The sequence below is a fragment of the Oncorhynchus keta genome, chromosome 35 (genome assembly GCF_023373465.1).
Source record: "Oncorhynchus keta strain PuntledgeMale-10-30-2019 chromosome 35, Oket_V2, whole genome shotgun sequence".
Taxonomy (NCBI): Eukaryota; Metazoa; Chordata; class Actinopteri; order Salmoniformes; family Salmonidae; genus Oncorhynchus; species Oncorhynchus keta.
Window position 1 is genome coordinate 77,041,766 of NC_068455.1, and position 22,925 is coordinate 77,064,690.

Below are 22,925 nucleotides of genomic sequence, written 5' to 3' on the forward strand. Positions count from 1 at the left end.
GTTACAGAGAGCTGGTAGTCCCATCCACCACACTACCAGGTGGGTGGTAGAGGAGACAGACCCACTAGGTTACAGAGAGCTGGTAGTCCCACACCACACTACCAGGTGGGTGGTATAGAGGAGACAGACCCACTGGGTTACAGAGAGAGAGACAGAGACCTGGTATAGAGGAGACAGACCCACTGGGTTACAGAGAGCTGGTAGTCCCATCCACCACACTACCAGGTGGGTGGTATAGAGGAGACAGACCCACTGGTTACAGAGAGCTGGTAGTCCCATCCACCAAACTACCAGGTGGGTGGTATAGAGGAGACAGACCCACTGGTTACAGAGAGCTGGTAGTCCCATCCACCACACTACCAGGTGGGTGGGACCCACTGGTTGCCCTCTAGGTTACAGAGAGCTGGTAGTCCCATCCACCACACTACCAGGTGGGTGGTATAGAGGAGATGGACCCACTGGTTGCCCTCTAGGTTACAGAGAGCTGGTAGTCCCATCCACCACACTACCAGGTGGGTGGTATAGAGGAGACGGACCCACTGGTTGCCCTCTAGGTTACAGAGAGCTGGTAGTCCCATCCACCACACTACCAGGTGGGTGGTATAGAGGAGACAGACCCACTGGTTTATAGAGAGCTGGTAGTCCCATCCACCACACTACCAGGTGGGTGGTATAGAGGAGACAGACCCACTGGTTACAGAGAGCTGGTAGTCCCATCCACCACACTACCAGGTGGGTGGTATAGAGGAGACAGACCCACTAGGTTACAGAGAGCTGGTAGTCCCATCCACCACACTACCAGGTGGGTGGTATAGAGGAGACAGACCCACTGGGTTACAGAGAGAGAGACAGAGACCTGGTATAGAGGAGACAGACCCACTGGGTTACAGAGAGCTGGTAGTCCCATCCACCACACTACCAGGTGGGTGGTATAGAGGAGACAGACCCACTAGGTTACAGAGAGCTGGTAGTCCCATCCACCAAACTACCAGGTGTTAAACAGGGAAGGGACTCAGGGGGTATGCTAATTTGGTATAGAGCAGACCTAACCCACTATTAAATGAATTAAAATAAGGAACATTTTACATTTGGCTAGAAATTAATAAGGAAATGATCTCAACAGAGATAAATGTCCTCCTGTGTGCTACCTATATCCCCCCATTAGAATCCCCATACTTTAATGAAGACAGCTTCTCCCTCCTGGAGGGGGAAATCAATCAATTCCAGGCCCAGGGACATGTACTAGTCTGTGGAGACCTAAATGCCAGAACTGGACAAGAACCTGACACCCTCAGCACACAGGGGGACAAACACCTGCCTGGAGGTGACAGCATTCCCTCCCACATATTCCCCCCTTAGACACAACTATGACAACATAACCAACAAAAACGGGTCACAACTCCTGCAGCTCTGTCGCACGCTGGGTATGTACACAGTCAATGGTATGCTTTGAGGGGACTCCTATGGTAGGTACACCTATAGCTCTGTCACACACTGGGTATGTACACAGTCAATGGTAGGCTTCGAGGGGACTCCTATGGTAGGTACACCTATAGCTCTGTCACACACTCATCGAGGGACTCTTGTACACCTATAGCTCACCTCTTGGCAGTACTGTAGACTACTTTATCACTGACCTCAACCCAGAGTCTCTCAGAGTGTTCACAGTCAACCCACTGACTGACCACAGCAAAACCACAGTCTGCTTGAACAGAGCAAGACTCAATCCTGAGGCATCAAAGCGAAGGAACTGAATAAGGAACAGATGGAAGGAACTATTTAGAAACGACATAGATGGAAGGAACTGAATAATATTTAGAAATGTTACAGATGGAAGGAGAGTAGTGTGGAAACCTACCAGAAAACTATTAGGCAGCAAGAAATTCAGTCCATTTTAGACAATTTCCTGAACAAATATAATAGTATATAATAATGAAGGTGTAAACATTCTAGTATATTTGACCTTTCAGCTTCCCTATCAAATCAAAAAATATCAAGCAGACTACCTAAGAAAATGAACAACAATGACAAGTGGTTTTGATGAACAAGGCAAAAACCTAAGAAAGAAATTGAGAAACCTGTCCAACCATAAACATGGAGACCCAGAAAACCTGAGTCTACGCCTTCACTATGGTGAATCACTAAAACAATACAGAAATACACTACGGAAAACCTGAGTCTACGCCTTCACTATGGTGAATCACTAAAACAATACAGAAATACACTACGGAAAACCTGAGTCTACGCCTTCACTATGGTGAATCACTAAAACAATACAGAAATACACTACGGAAAACCTGAGTCTACGCCTTCACTATGGTGAATCACTAAAACAATACAGAAATACACTACGGAAAAAGAACGAACAGCAAGTTGGAAATTTGATCAATGTAACTGAAATATCCATAGAATCTAACCACTTCTGGGAAATGTGGAAAACGCTAAACAAAATTATCTAATTATCTAATTATCTGTCCAAAATGGAGATGTGTGGATAAACCACTTCTCCAATCGTATTGTCTCTATAACAAATAACAAACAGCAAAAACATATAGAGTTGAAGTCGGAAGTTTACATGATCACTTAGGTTGGAGTCATTAAAATTCATTTTTCAACCACTTCACAAATTTCTTGTTAACAAACTATAGTTTTGGAAAGTCGGTTAGGAGATCTACTTTGTGCATGATACAAGTAATTTTTCCAACAAATTTTTACAGACAGATTATTTAACTTATAATTCACTGTATCACAATTCCAGTGGGTCAGAAGTTTACATACACTAAGCTGACTGTGCCTTTAAACAGCTTGGAAAACTCCGGAAAAGGATGTCATGGCTTTAGAAGCTTCTGATAGGCTAATTGACATCAATTGAGTCAATTGGACGTATACCTGTGGATGTATTTGAAGGCCTACCATAATGGCCATCGTTATGTTTGGAGGAGAAATGGGACGCCTGCAAGCCAAAGAACACCATCCCAACCGTGAAGCACGGGGATGGCAGCATCATGTTATATATATAAAAATATATGCCATTTGGCAGACGCTTTTATCCAAAGCGACTTACAGTCATGTGTGCATACATTCTACGTATGTTGTGGGGGTGCTTTGCTGCAGGAGGGACTGGTGCACTTCACAAAATAGATGGCCTCATGAGGAAGGAAAATTATCTGGATCATTTGAAGCAACATCAAGACATCAGTCAGGAAGTTAAAGCTTGGTCACAAATGGGTCTTCCAAATGGACAATGACCCCAAGCATACTTACAAAGTTTGGCAAAATGTCATAAGGACAACAAAGTCGAGGTATTGGAGTGGCCATCACAAAGCCCTGACCGGAATCCTATAGAAAATCTGTGGGGAGAACTGAAAAAGCATGTGTGAGCAAGGAGGCCTACAAACCTGACTCAGTTACACCAGCTCTGTCAGGACGAATGGGCCAAAATTCACCCAACTTATTGTGGGAAGCTACCCAAAATGTTTGATCCAAGTTAAACAATTTAAAGGCAATGCTACCAAATACTAATAGAGTGTATGTAAACTTCTGACCCACGGAAAATGTGATGAATGGAAAAAAAGCTGAAATAAATAATTATCTCTACTATTATTCTGACATGTCACATTCTTAAAATAAAGTGGTGATCCTAACTGACCTAAGACAGGGAATTTGTACTAGGATTAAATGTCAGGAATTGTGAAAAACTGATTTTAAATGTATTTGGCTAAGGTGTATGTAAACTTCGGACTTCAACTGTACATGTGCAATTACAAATGTCAGAATCAGCTATTAAGGACTACCAGAACCCACAGGATTCTCCAATTACATTGAATGAACTACAAGACAAAATAAAAACCCTCCAACCCATAAAAGCCTGTGGTGTTGATGGTATCCCATATGAAATTATGAAATATACAGACCACAAATTACAATTGGATATACTTAAACTCTTTAACCTCATCCTCGGCTCTGGCATCTTAACAAATATTTGGAACCAAGGACTGATCACTCTAATCCACTGAAGTGGAGACAAATTTGACCCCAATAACTTGAAAAGCAACCTTGGGAAAATCCTCTGCTTTATCATTAACAGCAGACTTATACATTTACTCAGTGAAAACAAAATACTGAGCAAATGTCATATTGGGTTTTTATCTTTTATCTTTTATTTTTATCCAAATGACCATACAACAGACCACGTATTCACCCTGCACGCCCAAATTGACAAGTAAACAAACCAAAACAAAGGCAAAGTCTTCTCAAGCTTTGTTGGAATGAGGGTCTGCTATACAAACTGATGGAATGTGGTGTTGGGGGAAAAACATACCTTATAAAATCCAGTTTCCAGGACCACAAATACAAATTCCATCTAGACACCGTTGCTCTAGAGCACACAAAATACAATACACAACTTGGCCTAAACATCAGAGCCACAGGTAACTTCCACAAAGCTGTTAACGATCTGAGAGACAAGGCGAGAAGGGCCTTCTATGCCATCAAAGGGAACATTTAACATACCAATTTGGATCTGGCTAAAAATACTTCAATCAGTTAGACTTCTACTAAAATATCCTCTGTGTACAACGTAGAACACCAAATAATGCATGCAGAGCAGAATTAGGCCGATACCCGCTAATGATCAAGAAAAGAGACATTAAATTCCACAACCACCTAAAAGGAAGCGATTCACAAACCTTCCATAACAAAGCCATCACCTACAGAGAGATTAACCTTGAGAAGAGTCCCCTAAGCAAGCTGGTCCTGGGGCTCTGTTCACAAACACAAACAGACCCCACAGAGCCACAGGACAGCAACACAATTAGACCAAACCAAATCATGAGAAAACAAAAAGATAATCACTTGACACATTGGAAAGAATTAACAAACAAAAAATGTTTCTCGAGAGAAGACACGCTATGAGGTGGAAACTAATCTGCACTTCCTAACCTCCGGCCATATTAGAGACACATATTTCCCTCAGATTACACAGATCCACAAAGAATTTGAAAACACATGCAACTTTGATAAACTCTCATATCTACTGGGTGAAATACCACAGTGTGACATCACATGCGGCAAGATGTGTGACCTGTTGTCACAAGAAAAGGGCAACCAGTGAAGTACAAACATCATTGTAAATACAACCCATATTTATGCTTATTTATTTTCCCTTTTGTACTTTAAATATTTCCACATAGTATGACATTTGAAATGTCTTTGTCTTTTTGGAGGGAGAGAGAGAGAGAGGGAGAGAGAGAGAGAGAGAGAGAGAGAGAGAGAGAGAGAGAGAGAGAGAGAGAGAGAGAGAGAGAGAGAGAGAGAGAGAGAGAGAGAGAGAGAGAGACAGAGAGAGAGAGAGAGAGAGAGAGAGAGAGAGAGAGAGAGAGAGAGAGAGAGAGAAAGAGAGAGAGAGAGAGAGAGAGAGAGAGAGAGAGAGAGAGAGAGAGAGAGAGAGAGAGAGAGAGAGAGAGAGAGAGAGAGAGAGAGAGAGAGAGAGAGAGAGAGAGAGAGAGAGAGAGAGAGAGAGAGAGAGAGAGAGAGAGAGAGAGAGAGATAAATAGCAGTCTGTTCTGCTGGGCTGATAACCTGTGAGCTGTTTTCCACTGATTATGACACAGATGGACCTTTATATCACTCACCACACACACAGACAACACACAGATAACACACAGATAACAGACAACACACAGACAACACACAGATAACACACTGATAACACAGACAACACACAGATAACACACAGATAACACACAGATAACACACAGACATCAGACTGTTAACCAGCCACCACTAACATTGAGTGGCTGCTGCCAACACACTGTCATTGACACTGACCCAACTCCAGCCACTTTAATAATGGGAATTGATGGGAAATTATGTAAATATATCACTAGCCACTTTAAACAATGCTACCTTATATAATGTTACTTACCCTACATTATTCATCTCATATGCATACGTATATACTGTACATCTTATGTAATACATCATAGCCACTTTAACTATGCCACTTTGTTTACTTTGTCTACATACTCATCTCATATGTATATACTGTACTCGATACCATCTACTGTATGCTGCTCTGTACCATCACTCATTCATATATCCTTATGTACATATTCTTTATCCCCTTACACTGTGTATAAGACAGTAGTTTTGGAATTGTTAGTTAGATTACTTGTTGGTTATCACTGCATTGTCAGAACTAGAAGCACAAGCATTTCGCTACACTCGCATTAACATCTGCTAACCATGTGTATGTGACAAATGAAATTTGATCTGATTTGATTTGACAACACACAGATAGCACACAGATAACACACATACACACACACCACACACACAGACAACACACAGACAACACACAGACAACACACAGACAACACACAGACAACACACAGATAACACACAGATAACACACAGACACACTCACCACACACACAGACAGCACACAGATAACACACAGACAACACACAGACAACACAGGCAACACACAGACACACTCACCCCCCCAACACACAGACAACACACAGACAACAAACAGACAACACACAGATAGCACACAGATAACACACAGATAACACAGACAACACACAGATAACACACAGACAACACACAGATAACACACAGACAACACACAGATAACACACAGACACACTCACCCCAACACACAGACAACACACAGATAACACAGGCAACACACAGACACACTCACCCCCCCAACACACAGACAACACACAGATAACACACAGACAACACACAGACAACACAGATAACACACAGACACACTCACCCCCCCCCAACACACAGACAACATACAGACAACACACAGACAACACACAGACACACACAGGCAACACACAGACAACACAGGCAACACACAGACACACTCACCCCCCCACACACAGACACAGACAACACACAGACAACAAACACCACACACACAGACACATTCACCACACATACAGACAACACACAGACAACACACACACACACACACAGACAACAACACAGTCAAACTTACACACACGGTAACTCCAAATTTTTAAGGTTAGGTTTAAGTTTAAGTTCTAAAATATTAAAGTTAGGCATAAACTCTTAATGGTTAAGATAAAGGTTAAAGGTTAAAGGACAAAAAGCTCAAAAACAACATTCTATCGCTGGATTCAAACATGTAACCTTTCGCACCAGATGCTTAGGCCCATCCCCCAGATGCTTAGGCCCATCCCCCAGATGCTTAGGCCCATCCCCCAGATGCTTAGGCCCATCCCCCAGATGCTTAGGCCCATCCCCCAGATGCTTAGGCCCATCCCCAGATGTTCAGACCCATCCCCCAGATGTAGGCCCATCAAAACCTCCCCCAGATCAGGCCCATCCCCCACTTGGCCCATAAGACAGATGGGCATTCTGTCAGCAGACAAAACCTTCAGTTGTACCTCCCCACTAGGATAAGACAGAGGGCATTCTGTCAGCAGACAAAACCTTCAGTTGTACCTCTCCCCCACTAGGATAAGACGGAGGGCATTCTGTCAGCAGCCCACAAAACCTTCAGTTGCACCTCTCCACTAGGATAAGACAGAGGGCATTCTGTCAGCAGACAAAACCTTCAGTTGTACCTCTCCACTTGGATAAGACAGAGGGCATTCTGTCAGCAGACAAAACCTTCAGTTGTACCTCTCCACTAGGATAAGACAGAGGGCATTCTGTCAGCAGACAAAACCTTCAGTTGTACCTCTCCACTAGGATAAGACAGAGGGCATTCTGTCAGCAGACAAAACCTTCAGTTGCACCTCTCCACTAGGATAAGACAGAGGGCATTCTGTCAGCAGACAAAACCTTCAGTTGTACCTCTCCACTAGGATAAGACAGAGGGCATTCTGTCAGCAGACAAAACCTTCAGTTGTACCTCTCCACTAGGATAAGACAGAGGGCATTCTGTCAGCAGACAAAACCTTCAGTTGTACCTCTCCACTCGGATAAGACAGAGGGCATTCTGTCAGCAGACAGCGCTCTGACTGATGTGGAGCGACTTTCCAACTGTACTTTTTTTCTCAGTGTAGCCAGCCTACTTGGTAAAATTCAAGACTAACTTTAAGCAAAACATTACAAAATTCTTTCTACGATAAACATAAACATTAGAAATATGATAGCGAAAAAAAACCTAGCTTTTTAATTGTTAGCGCATTTTGTGGCCAAATAGCACTTCTTTTGTCATCTGATGAAAATGAAGATATTTTCTGCTGAATGTGATACACTAATGTATTTTCTGCTGAATGTTATGCACTAATGTATTTTCTGCTGAATGTGATGCACTAATGTATTTTCTGCTGAATGTGATGTATTTTCTGCTGAATGTGATACACTAATGTATTTTCTGCTGAATGTGATACACTAATGTATTTTCTGACTGAATTTGCAATACACTAATGTATTTTCTAAACTGAAAATGTGATGTATTTTAATTGCTGAATTTGATGCACTAATGTATTTTCTGTTGTGAATGTGATGCAAAATGTATTTTCTGCTGAATGTGATGCACTTATGTATTTTCTGTGAAGGAACACTACAGTTGTACGTTCCCGATCAGCAACAACAAAAAAACACTGTTGCCTTTCAATATACATTCAGGAAAGTATTCAGACCCCTTCACTTGTTCCACATTTTGTTATGTTACAGCCTTATTCTAAAATGGATGAAATTACATTTTTTCCTTCATCAATCTACACACAATACCCCATAATGACGTCACACGACCCCATAATGACATCACAATACCCCATAATGACATCACAATACCCCATAATGACATCACAATACCCCATAATGACATCACAATACCCCATAATGACAAAGTGAAAACATATATATATATATATATATTTTTAAATGTATTTACATAAGACCGTTTGCTATGACTTCAAACTCCAAATTGAACTCCGGTGCATCTTGTTTCCATTGATCATCTTTGAGATGTTTCTACAACTTAACTTGAGTCCACTTGTGGTAAATTCAACTGAAGGAACAGGATTTGGTCAATATAAGGTCCCCCATTTGACAGTGCACGTAAAGAGTAAAAACCAAGCCATGAGGTCGAAGGAAATGTCTGCAGAGCTCCGAGACAGGATTGTGTCGAGGCACAGATCTGGAGAAGGGTAAGATAAAATGTCTGCAGTATTGAAGGTCCCCAAGAACACAGTGGCCTCAATCCTTTTTAAATGGAAGAAGTTTAGAACCACCAAGACTCTTCCTTGAGCTGGCAGCCCGGCCTAACTGAGCAATTGAGGGATGAGGGCCTTGGTCAGGGAGGTGCCCTAAACGATATCTGCAGCATTTAAGGTCATAATATACAATAGTGTGACATGGAGACACAATCTGGTGTATCTCCTAGTAGTGTACAAGACGACGGCAGGTGTTTAAATAAAAAGTAGCTACAAATATTCACATTTCATGAAAAACTTCAAAGAAATAGTTTCAACGGTGTGGATGGTGTTGAAAAACGGTCCCGCAGATATTTATATTTATATATTAATATTAATTATATAATACCCCAGCTATTTAATATATTAATATTAATTATATAATACCCCAGCTATTTAATATATATATTAATATTAATTATATAATACCCCAGCTATTTAATCTATATATTAATATGAATTATATAATACCCCAGCTATTTAATATATATATTAATATTAATTATATAATACCCCGGAATATGGAATATTTAATTCTGGAAAAACAAAAAACACACACACTTATACACATACACACACACACACACATTTAACGCACACACTCATTAATATTAATTATATAATACACACACACGCACACACTCACTGACACATAAACATTACACTCATGACACATTACACACATACACACACACGCACACACTCACTGACACAGACACACACATTCACTGACACATACAAACACACACACTCACTGACACATACACACATACACACACACACACACACACACACACACAGTCGAAAAAAGCTGTTAGGCTGCATTTATACAGGCAGACCAATTACTGATATTTTTGACCAATCAGACACACACTGCAGTACTTACTCTGTAACCTCCTCAGTGACAGTGTGTTCCACCTGCAGTCTGGAGTTGACTTCTATGAAGTAATGTTTCCCATGTTTATCTACTAGGAACTCCACAGTGCCCGCATTCTCATAGCCGACCTGTAGGGGGAGACATAACAGACACCTGTTAGCATTCTCATAGCCGACCTGTAGGGAGAGATATAACAGACACCTGTTAGCATTCTCATAGCCGACCTGTAGGGGGAGATATAACAGACACCTGTTAGCACATACGACCAGGGGAGATATAACAGACACCTGTTAGCATTCTCATAGCCGACCTGTAGGGGAGATATAACAGACACCTGTTAGCATTCTCATAGCCGACCTGTAGGGGAGATATAACAGACACCTGTTAGCATTCTCACAGCCGACCTGTAGGGGAGATATAACAGAAACCTGTTAGCATTCTCATAGCCGACCTGTAGGGGAGACATAACAGACACCTGTTAGCATTCTCATAGCCGACCTGTAGGGGAGATATAACAGACACCTGTTAGCATTCTATAGCCGACCTGTAGGGGAGATATAACAGACACCTGTTAGCATTCTCATAGCCGACCTGTAGGGGAGATATAACAGACACCTGTTAGCATTCTCATAGCCGACCTGTAGGGGAGATATAACAGACACCTGTTAGCATTCTCATAGCCGACCTGTAGGGGGAGATATAACAGACACCTGTTAGCATTCTCATAGCCGACCTGTAGGGGAGATATAACAGACACCTGTTAGCATTCTCATAGCCGACCTGTAGGGGAGATATAACAGACACCTGTTAGCATTCTCATAGCCGACCTGTAGGGGGAGATATAACAGACACCTGTTAGCATTCTCATAGCCGACCTGTAGGGGAGATATAACAGACACCTGTTAGCATTCTCATAGCCGACCTGTAGGGGAGATATAACAGACACCTGTTAGCATTCTCATAGCCGACCTGTAGGGGAGATATAACAGACACCTGTTAGCATTCTCATAGCCGACCTGTAGGGGAGATATAACAGACACCTGTTAGCATTCTCATAGCCGACCTGTAGGGGGAGATATAACAGACACCTGTTAGCATTCTCATAGCCGACCTGTAGGGGAGATATAACAGACACCTGTTAGCATTCTCATAGCCGACCTGTAGGGGGAGATATAACAGACACATGTTAGCATTCTCATAGCCGACCTGTAGGGGAGATATAACAGACACCTGTTAGCATTCTCATAGCCGACCTGTAGGGGGAGATATAACAGACACCTGTTAGCATTCTCATAGCCGACCTGTAGGGGGAGATATAACAGACACCTGTTAGCATTCTCATAGCCGACCTGTAGGGGAGATATAACAGACACCTGTTAGCATTCTCATAGCCGACCTGTAGGGGGAGATATAACAGACACCTGTTAGCATTCTCATAGCCGACCTGTAGGGGAGATATAACAGACACCTGTTAGCATTCTCATAGCCGACCTGTAGGGGAGATATAACAGACACCTGTTAGCATTCTCATAGCCGACCTGTAGGGGAGATATAACAGACACCTGTTAGCATTCTCATAGCCGACCTGTAGGGGAGATATAACAGACACCTGTTAGCATTCTCATAGCCGACCTGTAGGGGGAGATATAACAGACACCTGTTAGCATTCTCATAGCCGACCTGTAGGGGGAGATATAACAGACACCTGTTAGCATTCTCATAGCCGACCTGTAGGGGAGATATAACAGACACCTGTTAGCATTCTCATAGCCGACCTGTAGGGGGAGATATAACAGACACCTGTTAGCATTCTCATAGCCGACCTGTAGGGGGAGATATAACAGACACCTGTTAGCATTCTCATAGCCGACCTGTAGGGGGAGATATAACAGACACCTGTTAGCATTCTCATAGCCGACCTGTAGGGGGAGATATAACAGACACCTGTTAGCATTCTCATAGCCGACCTGTAGGGGGAGATATAACAGACACCTGTTAGCATTCTCATAGCCGACCTGTAGGGGGAGATATAACAGACACCTGTTAGCATTCTCATAGCCGACCTGTAGGGGAGATATAACAGACACCTGTTAGCATTCTCATAGCCGACCTGTAGGGGAGATATAACAGACACCTGTTAGCATTCTCATAGCCGACCTGTAGGGGAGATATAACAGACACCTGTTAGCATTCTCATAGCCGACCTGTAGGGGAGATATAACAGACACCTGTTAGCATTCTCATAGCCGACCTGTAGGGGGAGATATAACAGACACCTGTTAGCATTCTCATAGCCGACCTGTAGGGGAGATATAACAGACACCTGTTAGCATTCTCATAGCCGACCTGTAGGGGGAGATATAACAGACACCTGTTAGCATTCTCATAGCCGACCTGTAGGGGAGATATAACAGACACCTGTTAGCATTCTCATAGCCGACCTGTAGGGGGAGATATAACAGACACCTGTTAGCATTCTCATAGCCGACCTGTAGGGGAGATATAACAGACACCTGTTAGCATTCTCATAGCCGACCTGTAGGGGAGATATAACAGACACCTGTTAGCATTCTCATAGCCACACACACACACACACACACACACACACACACACACACACACACACACACACACACACACACACACACACACACACTGCGGCCCTCGCTGGCCTATATTGAGAGGGAGGGAGGGAGGGAGGGAGGGAGGGGAGGGGGAGGGAGGGAGGGAGGGAGGGAGGGAGGGAGGGAGGGAGGGAGGGAGGGAGGGAGGGAGGGAGGGAGGGAGGGAGGGAGGGAGGGGAAAAAGGGGAGGGAGGGAGGAAGGGAGGGAAAAGGGAGGGGGAGGGAGGGAGGAACCCAAAATTAAGGAAAGCCCTCAGATTACATAGACCCACAAAGAATTAGAAAACAAGTCCAATTTTGATAGACACCCATATCTAATGTGTGAAATACCAGTATGGAATCACAGCAGCAAGATGTGTGACCTGTTGCCACCAGAAAAGGTCAACCAGTGAAGAACAAACACCACTGTAAACATGACTCATATTTATGTTTATTTATTTTCCCTTTTGTACTTTAACTATTTGCACATTGTTACAACACTCTCTATATAATTTGTTTTATTCATTTCACTTTTGTTTATCCATTTGCTTTGGCAATGTAAACGTTTGGAGGGAGGGAGGGAGGGAGGCAGGGAAGGAGGGAGGGAGGGAGGGACAAAGAGACCGAGAGAGAAAGAGGAGGAGAGAAAGAGGGAGAGAGAGAAAGAGGAGGAAGAGGGTAGCGAGGTCTGCCAGAGGATACGATACATCACGTGTGTCTATGCAACACAGAGGTATTTAGAGCAATCCATCTATATCTATATCTATATAGCCAATCCATCTATATCTTTGATGCGGTTAAATGGGTTGAGAGGTCACTAAGGGAATTTAGGTTTACGAACGGTTTAGAGCAGGTTTATAACAGGTTTAGAACAGGTTTATAACAGGTTTAGAGCAGGTTTATAACAGGTTTAGAACAGGTTTAGAACAGGTTTGGAGCAGGTTTGGAGCAGGTTTATAACAGGTTTATAACAGGTTTATAACAGGTTTATAACAGGTTTAGAACAGGTTTAGAACAGGTTTAGAGCAGGTTTAGAGCAGGTTCATAACAGGTGTAGAACATGTTTATAACAGGTTTAGAGCAGGTTTAGAGCAGGTTCATAACAGGTTTAGAACAGGTTTATAACAGGTTTAGAACAGGTTTAGAACAGGTTTAGAACAGGTTTAGAACAGGTTTAGGACATGTTCAGAGCAGGTTTATAACAGGTTTAGAGCAGGTTTATAACAGGTTTAGGACAGGTTCAGAGCAGGTTTATAACAGGTTTAGAACAAGTTTATAACAGGTTTAGAGCAGGTTTAGAGCAGGTTTAGAACAGGTTTATAACAGGTTTATAACAGGTTTATAACAGGTTTATAACAGGTTTATAACAGGTTTGGAGCAGGTTTATAACAGGTTTATAACAGGTTTAGAGCAGGTTTAGAGCAGGTTTAGAGCAGGTTTAGAGCAGGTTTAGAACAGGTTTAGAACAGGTTTAGAACAGGTTTAGAGCAGGTTTAGAACAGGTTTAGAACAGGTTTAGAGCAGGTTTAGAACAGGTTTTGAACAGGTGTAGAACATGTTTATAACAGGTTTAGAGCAGGTTTAGAACAGGTTTATAACAGGTTTAGAGCAGGTTTAGAGCAGGTTTAGAACAGGTTTAGAACAGGTTTAGAGCAGGTTTAGAACAGGTTTATAACAGGTTTAGAGCAGGTTTAGAGCAGGTTTAGAACAGGTTTAGAACAGGTTTAGAACAGGTTTTGAACAGGTGTAGAACATGTTTAGAGCAGGTTTAGAACAGGTTTAGAACAGGTTTATAACAGGTTTAGAACAGGTTTATAACAGGTTTAGAGCAGGTTTAGAGCAGGTTTAGAACAGGTTTAGAACAGGTTTAGAGCAGGTTTAGAACAGGTTTATAACAGGTTTAGAGCAGGTTTAGAGCAGGTTTAGAACAGGTTTAGAACAGGTTTAGAACAGGTTTTGAACAGGTGTAGAACATGTTTAGAGCAGGTTTAGAACAGGTTTAGAACAGGTTTATAACAGGTTTAGAACAGGTTTAGAACAGGTTTAGAACAGGTTTAGAGCAGGTTTAGAACAGGTTTTGAACAGGTGTAGAACATGTTTATAACAGGTTTAGAGCAGGTTTAGAACAGGTTTATAACAGGTTTAGAGCAGGTTTAGAGCAGGTTTAGAACAGGTTTAGAACAGGTTTAGAGCAGGTTTAGAACAGGTTTATAACAGGTTTAGAGCAGGTTTAGAGCAGGTTTAGAACAGGTTTAGAACAGGTTTAGAACAGGTTTTGAACAGGTGTAGAACATGTTTAGAGCAGGTTTAGAACAGGTTTAGAACAGGTTTATAACAGGTTTAGAACAGGTTTAGAACAGGTTTAGAACAGGTTTAGAACAGGTTTAGAACAGGTTTAGAACAGGTTTAGAAGAAGTGTAGAACAGGTTTAGAACAGGTGTAGAACAGGTTTATAACAGGTTTAGAGCAGGTTTAGAACAGGTTTAGAACAGGTTTAGAGCAGGTTTATAACAGGTTTATAACAGGTTTAGAGCAGGTTTAGAGCAGGTTTATAACAGGTTTAGAACAGGTTTAGAACAGGTGTACAACAGGTTTAGAACACGTTTATAACAGGTTTAGAACAGGTTTAGAACAAGTTAAGAACAGGTTTAGAACAGGTTTAGAACAAGTTTAGAACAGGTTTGGAACAGGTTTAGAACAGGTTTGGAACAGGTTTAGAACAAGTTTAGAACAGGTTTAGAACAGGTTTGGAAAAACAATTTTCGTTCCAGATTAATCTCTCCCTTCCACTCCCACTATTTCCCTCTCTCTCTCCATCCCACCCTCTCTCTCTGTCCCTCTGTCCCACCCGCTCTCTCTCTGTCCCTCTGTCCCAACCATCCTCCCTCCCTCTCCCGCTGTCAGTAGGAATTGAGTATAATCTGAGCCAAATGTCAAAGTAATCTGATCCAATTTCTTTTCACACACACACGCATACACACACACTTAGTTTGATCCAATTTCTCTGTGCAATTCATCGCTGCATGCTACATAATCCTATCCATGACAAGCATTGCCAAGAGCAGAAACACACACACACACACACACAAATCCACACATACGTGTGCTCATGTCAATATGCCGACACATCATTTCTAGGAATCTGTTAAATTTTATCGCCTCTATTCTGTCGCTATTGAAACGTAAGAGGAGAGCAGGAAAGAAAAGGAGGGGGTTGGGGAGGGGGTTGGGGAGGGGAGGTGAGAAGGTTGGAGAAGAGACAGAGATGAGAGGAGTGAAGATATAGAGACAGATGGTTGTGGTTAGGATGGAAGGATGGAGAGATGGAGAGATGGAGATGTAGGGTAGGTAGAGAGAGAGATGGAGGGATTGAAGGATGGAGAGGTAGAGGTAGGGTAGGGTAGGTAGAGAGAGATGGAGGGATGGAGAAGTAGAGGTAGGGTACGTAGAGAGAGATGGAGAGATGTAGAGGTAGAGGTAGAGGTAGAGGTAGAGTAGATAGAGATGGAGTGGTAGAGGTAGGGTACGTAGAGACGAGATGGAGGGATGGAAGGATGGAGAGGTAGAGGTAGAGGTAGAGGTAGAGGTAGAGGTAGAGGTAGAGGTAGACGTAGGGTAGAGAGAGATGGAGAGGTAGAGGTAGGGTACGTAGAGAGAGGTGGAGGGATGGATGGATGGAGAGATGTAGAGGTAGGGTAGGTAGGGAGAGATGGAAGGATGGAGAGGTAGAGAGAGATGGAGGGATGGAGAGGTGGAGAGATAGAGGGATGGAGAGGTAGAGGTAGAGGTAGGGTAGGTAGAGAGAGATGGAGGAATGGAAGGATGAAGAGATGTAGAGATGTAGGGTAGGTAGGGAGAGATGGAGAGGTGGAGAGATAGAGGGATGGAGAGGTGGAGAGGTGGAGAGATTGAGGGATGGAGAGGTAGAGAGAGAGGGATTGAGAGGTGGAGAGATTAAGGGATGGAGAGGTAGAGATGTAGAGGGATGGAGAGGTGGAGATGTAGAGAGGTAAAGAGATAGAGGGATGGAGAGGTGGAGAGAGAGGGATTGAGAGGTGGAGAGATTAAGGGATGGAGAGGTAGAGATGTAGAGGGATGGAGAGGTGGAGAGATAGAGGGATGGAGAGGTAGAGATGTCGAGGGATGGAGAGGTGGAGAGATGGAGAGGTGGAGAGAGATGGAGAGAGATGGAGGGATGGAGAGGTAGAGATGTAGAGTAGGTAGAGAGAGATGGAAGGATGGAGAAGTAGAGAGATAGAGAGAGATGGAGAGGTAGAGAGATGGAGGGATGGAGAGATTGAGGGATGGAGAGGTGGAGAAGTAGAGAGAGATCGAGGGATGGAGAGGTGGAGATGTAGAGAGGTAGAGAGAGATGGAGAGGTGGAGATGTAGAGGGATGGGCAGGTAGAGAGAGATGGAGGAATGGAGAGGTGGAGATGTGGAGAAGTAGAGAGAGATGGAGGAATGGAGAGGTGGAGATATGGAGAGGTGGAGATATAGAGAGGTAGAGAGAGATGGAGGGGTGGAGAGGTGGAGATATAGAGAGGTAGAGAGAGATGTAGGGATGGAGAGGTGGAGATGTAGAGGTAGAGAGAGATGCAGAGATGGAGATTTAGAGAGGTAGAGAGAGATGGAGGGATGGAGAGGTGGAGATATAGAGAGGTAGAGAGAGATGGAGAGATGGAGAGGTGCTCCCCCCTCCTCTCCCTCTCCTTCCCTCTCCTTCTCCCTCTCCCCCCTCCTCTCCCTCTCCTTCCCTCTCCTTCTCCCTCTCCCCCCTCCTCTCCCTCTCCTCCCCTCTCCTTCTCCCTCTCCCCCCTCCTCTCCCTCTCCTTCCCTCTCCTTCTCCCTCTCCCCCCTCCTCTCCCTCTCCTTCCCTCTCCTTCTCCCTCTCCCCCCTCCTCTCCCTCTCTGACACAGGCACAAACATAGAAAAGTGAGAATGGTGCTGGACTGAAATTTAGATTTCTGACATTGTTTCCAACGAAAAGAGCTTCTGGACATACTGCTCGCCCTAATCCCCAGAGACGGCAATATCGAGGCTGACATGAGGGCACCCTGATGACCTACAGTGGTGAGTCAATAATAACCCTCTGTTCTGTTGGCGAATGGCCAATCACTGGAGAATAAACTGGACGAGCGACGTTCGAGACAACCACTTTCAACGGAACCGGAAGAAACTGTCCAATGTTTCTCGGAAACTTGGCTGAACAAGGACATGGATAATATTCCAGCTGGTGTTCCTACGCATCATCGGAACAAAACGGCAGAATCGTTAACAACAGGTGGTGTTTCTACGTCAGAACACAACGGCAGCATCATTAACAACAGATGGTGTTTCTACGTCAGAACAAAACGGCAGAATCGTTAACAACAGATGGTGTTTCTACGTCAGAACACAACGGCAGCATCATTAACAACAGATGGTGTTTCTACGTCAGAACACAACGGCAGCATCATTAACAACAGATGGTGTTTCTACGTCAGAACACAACGGCAGCATCGTTAACAACAGGTGGTGTTTCTACGTCAGAACACAACGGCAGCATCGTTAACAACAGGTGGTGTTTCTACGCATCGTCAGAACAAAACAGCAGCATCGTTAACAACAGGTGGTGTTTCTACATCGGAACACAACGGCAGCTTCGTTAACAACAGGTGGTGTTTCTACGCATCGTCAGAACAAAACAGCAGCATCGTTAACAACAGGTGGTGTTTCTACATCGGAACACAACGGCAGCTTCGTTAACAACAGGTGGTGTTTCTACGCATCATCGGAACAAAACGGCAGCATCATTAACAACAGGTGGTGTTTCTACGTCAGAACACAACGGCAGCATCGTTAACAACAGGTGGTGTTTCTACGTCAGAACACAACGGCAGCATCGTTAACAACAGGTGGTGTTTCTACTTCAGAACAAAACAGCAGCATCGTTAACAACAGGTGGTGTTTCTACGTCAGAACAAAATGGCAGCGTCGTTAACAACAGGTGGTGTTTCTACGTCAGAACAAAACGGCAGCGTCGTTAACAACAGGTGGTGTTTCTACGCATCGTCAGAACAAAACAGCAGCATCGTTAACAACAGGTGGTGTTTCTACGTCAGAACACAACGGCAGCATCGTTAACAACAGGTGGTGTTTCTACGTCAGAACACAACGGCAGCATCGTTAACAACAGGTGGTGTTTCTACGCATCGCCAGAACAAAACGGCAGCGTCGTTAACAACAGGTGGTGTTTCTACGTCAGAACAAAACGGCAGCATCGTTAACAACAGGTGGTGTTTCTACGTCAGAACAAAACAGCAGCATCATTAACAACAGGTGGTGTTTCTACGTCAGAACACAACGGCAGCATCATTAACAACAGGTGGTGTTTCTACTTCAGAACAAAACGGCAGCATCGTTAACAACAGGTGGTGTTTCTACTTCAGAACAAACGGCAGCGTCGCAGGTGGTGTTTCATCGTCAGAACAAAACAGCAGCATCGTTAACAACAGGTGGTGTTTCTACTTCAGAACAAAACAGCAGCATCGTTAACAACAGGTGGTGTTTCTACTTCAGAACAAAATGGCAGCATCGTTAACAACATGTGGTGTTTCTACGTCAGAACACAACGGCAGCGTCGTTAACAACAGATGGTGTTTCTACGCATCGTCAGAACAAAACGGCAGCATCGTTAACAACAGGTGGTGTTTCTACGTCAGAACACAACGGCAGCATCGTTAACAACAGGTGGTGTTTCTACGTCAGAACACAACGGCAGCGTCGTTAACAACAGATGGTGTTTCTACGTCAGAACAAAACGGCAGCGTCGTTAACAACAGGTGGTGTTTTCGTCAGAACAAAACGGCAGCGTCGTTAACAACAGGTGGTGTTTCTACGTCAGAACACAACGGCAGCGTCGTTAACAACAGGTGGTGTTGCTACGCAACGTCAGAACAAAACGGCAGCGTCGTTAACAACAGATGGTGTTTCTACGTCAGAACAAAACGGCAGCGTCGTTAACAACAGATGGTGTTTCTACGTCAGAACACAACGGCAGCATCGTTAACAACAGGTGGTGTTTCTACTTCAGAACACAACGGCAGCATCGTTAACAACAGGTGGTGTTTCTACTTCAGAACACAACAGCAGCATCGTTAACAACAGGTGGTGTTTCTACATCAGATCAAAACGGCAGCGTCGTTAACAACAGGTGGTGTTTCTACTTCAGAACAAAACAGCAGCATCGTTAACAACAGGTGGTGTTTCTACGTCAGAACAAAATGGCAGCGTCGTTAACAACAGGTGGTGTTTCTACGTCAGAACAAAACGGCAGCGTCGTTAACAACAGGTGGTGTTTCTACGCATCGTCAGAACAAAACAGCAGCATCGTTAACAACAGGTGGTGTTTCTACGTCAGAACACAACGGCAGCATCGTTAACAACAGGTGGTGTTTCTACGTCAGAACACAACGGCAGCATCGTTAACAACAGGTGGTGTTTCTACGCATCGCCAGAACAAAACGGCAGCGTCGTTAACAACAGGTGGTGTTTCTACGTCAGAACAAAACGGCAGCATCGTTAACAACAGGTGGTGTTTCTACGTCAGAACAAAACAGCAGCATCATTAACAACAGGTGGTGTTTCTACGTCAGAACACAACGGCAGCATCGTTAACAACAGGTGGTGTTTCTACTTCAGAACAAAACGGCAGCGTCGTTAACAACAGGTGGTGTTTCTACGCATCGTCAGAACAAAACAGCAGCATCGTTAACAACAGGTGGTGTTTCTACTTCAGAACAAAACAGCAGCATCGTTAACAACAGGTGGTGTTTCTACTTCAGAACAAAATGGCAGCATCGTTAACAACATGTGGTGTTTCTACGTCAGAACACAACGGCAGCGTCGTTAACAACAGATGGTGTTTCTACGCATCGTCAGAACAAAACGGCAGCATCGTTAACAACAGGTGGTGTTTCTACGTCAGAACACAACGGCAGCATCGTTAACAACAGGTGGTGTTTCTACGTCAGAACACAACGGCAGCGTCGTTAACAACAGATGGTGTTTCTACGTCAGAACAAAACGGCAGCGTCGTTAACAACAGGTGGTGTTTCTACGTCAGAACAAAACGGCAGCGTCGTTAACAACAGGTGGTGTTTCTACGTCAGAACACAACGGCAGCGTCGTTAACAACAGGTGGTGTTTCTACGCATCGTCAGAACAAAACGGCAGCGTCGTTAACAACAGATGGTGTTTCTACGTCAGAACAAAACGGCAGCGTCGTTAACAACAGATGGTGTTTCTACGTCAGAACACAACGGCAGCATCGTTAACAACAGGTGGTGTTTCTACTTCAGAACACAACGGCAGCATCGTTAACAACAGGTGGTGTTTCTACTTCAGAACACAACAGCAGCATCGTTAACAACAGGTGGTGTTTCTACATCAGATCAAAACGGCAGCGTCGTTAACAACAGGTGGTGTTTCTACTTCAGAACAAAACAGCAGCATCGTTAACAACAGGTGGTGTTTCTACGTCAGAACAAAATGGCAGCGTCGTTAACAACAGGTGGTGTTTCTACGTCAGAACAAAACGGCAGCGTCGTTAACAACAGGTGGTGTTTCTATGTCAGAACACAACGGCAGCATCGTTAACAACAGGTGGTGTTTCTACGTCAGAACACAACGGCAGCATCGTTAACAACAGGTGGTGTTTCTACGCATCGTCAGAACAAAACAGCAGCATCGTTAACAACAGGTGGTGTTTCTACGTCAGAACACAACGACAGCATCGTTAACAACAGGTGGTGTTTCTACGTCAGAACACAACGGCAGCATCGTTAACAACAGGTGGTGTTTCTACGCATCGCCAGAACAAAACGGCAGCGTCGTTAACAACAGGTGGTGTTTCTACGTCAGAACAAAACGGCAGCATCGTTAACAACAGGTGGTGTTTCTACGTCAGAACAAAACAGCAGCATCATTAACAACAGGTGGTGTTTCTACGTCAGAACACAACGGCAGCATCGTTAACAACAGGTGGTGTTTCTACTTCAGAACAAAACGGCAGCGTCGTTAACAACAGGTGGTGTTTCTACGCATCGTCAGAACAAAACAGCAGCATCGTTAACAACAGGTGGTGTTTCTACTTCAGAACAAAACAGCAGCATCGTTAACAACAGGTGGTGTTTCTACTTCAGAACAAAATGGCAGCATCGTTAACAACATGTGGTGTTTCTACGTCAGAACACAACGGCAGCGTCGTTAACAACAGATGGTGTTTCTCTACGCATCGTCAGAACAAAACGGCAGCATCGTTAACAACAGGTGGTGTTTCTACGTCAGAACACAACGGCAGCATCGTTAACAACAGGTGGTGTTTCTACGTCAGAACACAACGGCAGCGTCGTTAACAACAGATGGTGTTTCTACGTCAGAACAAAACGGCAGCGTCGTTAACAACAGGTGGTGTTTCTACGTCAGAACAAACGGCAGCATCGTTAACAACAGATGGTGTTTCTACGTCAGAACAAACGGCAGCGTCGTTAACAACAGGTGGTGTTTCTACGCATCGTCAGAACAAAACGGCAGCGTCGTTAACAACAGATGGTGTTTCTACGTCAGAACAAAACGGCAGCGTCGTTAACAACAGATGGTGTTTCTACGTCAGAACACAACGGCAGCATCGTTAACAACAGGTGGTGTTTCTACTTCAGAACACAACGGCAGCATCGTTAACAACAGGTGGTGTTTCTACTTCAGAACACAACAGCAGCATCGTTAACAACAGGTGGTGTTTCTACATCAGATCAAAACGGCAGCGTCGTTAACAACAGGTGGTGTTTCTACGCATCGTCAGAACAAAACAGCAGCATCGTTAACAACAGGTGGTGTTTCTACTTCAGAACACAACGGCAGCATCGTTAACAACAGGTGGTGTTTCTACGTCAGAACAAAACGGCAGCATCGTTAACAACAGGTGGTGTTTCTACGTCAGAACAAAACGGCAGCATCATTAACAACAGGTGGTGTTTCTACTTCAGAACACAACGGCAGCATCGTTAACAACAGGTGGTGTTTCTACTTCAGAACACAACGGCAGCATCGTTAACAACAGGTGGTGTTTCTACGTCAGAACACAACGGCAGCATCGTTAACAACAGGTGGTGTTTCTACGTCAGAACACAACGGCAGCATCGTTAACAACAGGTGGTGTTTCTACGTCAGAACACAACGGCAGCATCGTTAACAACAGGTGGTGTTTCTAC

At 44.0% G+C, this 22,925-nt stretch overlaps 1 protein-coding gene across 1 annotated transcript in view; it reads right to left on the bottom strand.

Annotated features, from left to right (window-relative positions):
* The window catches only part of LOC118379634 (pyruvate carboxylase, mitochondrial-like), a 596,907-nt gene that overhangs the window by 495,690 nt on the left and 78,292 nt on the right, over positions 1–22,925 (bottom strand). Inside the window, exon 10 of the mRNA XM_052497803.1 lies at positions 10,078–10,196. Coding sequence (XP_052353763.1) covers positions 10,078–10,196 — 119 coding nt within the window. The remainder of the gene's footprint in view (positions 1–10,077; positions 10,197–22,925) is intronic.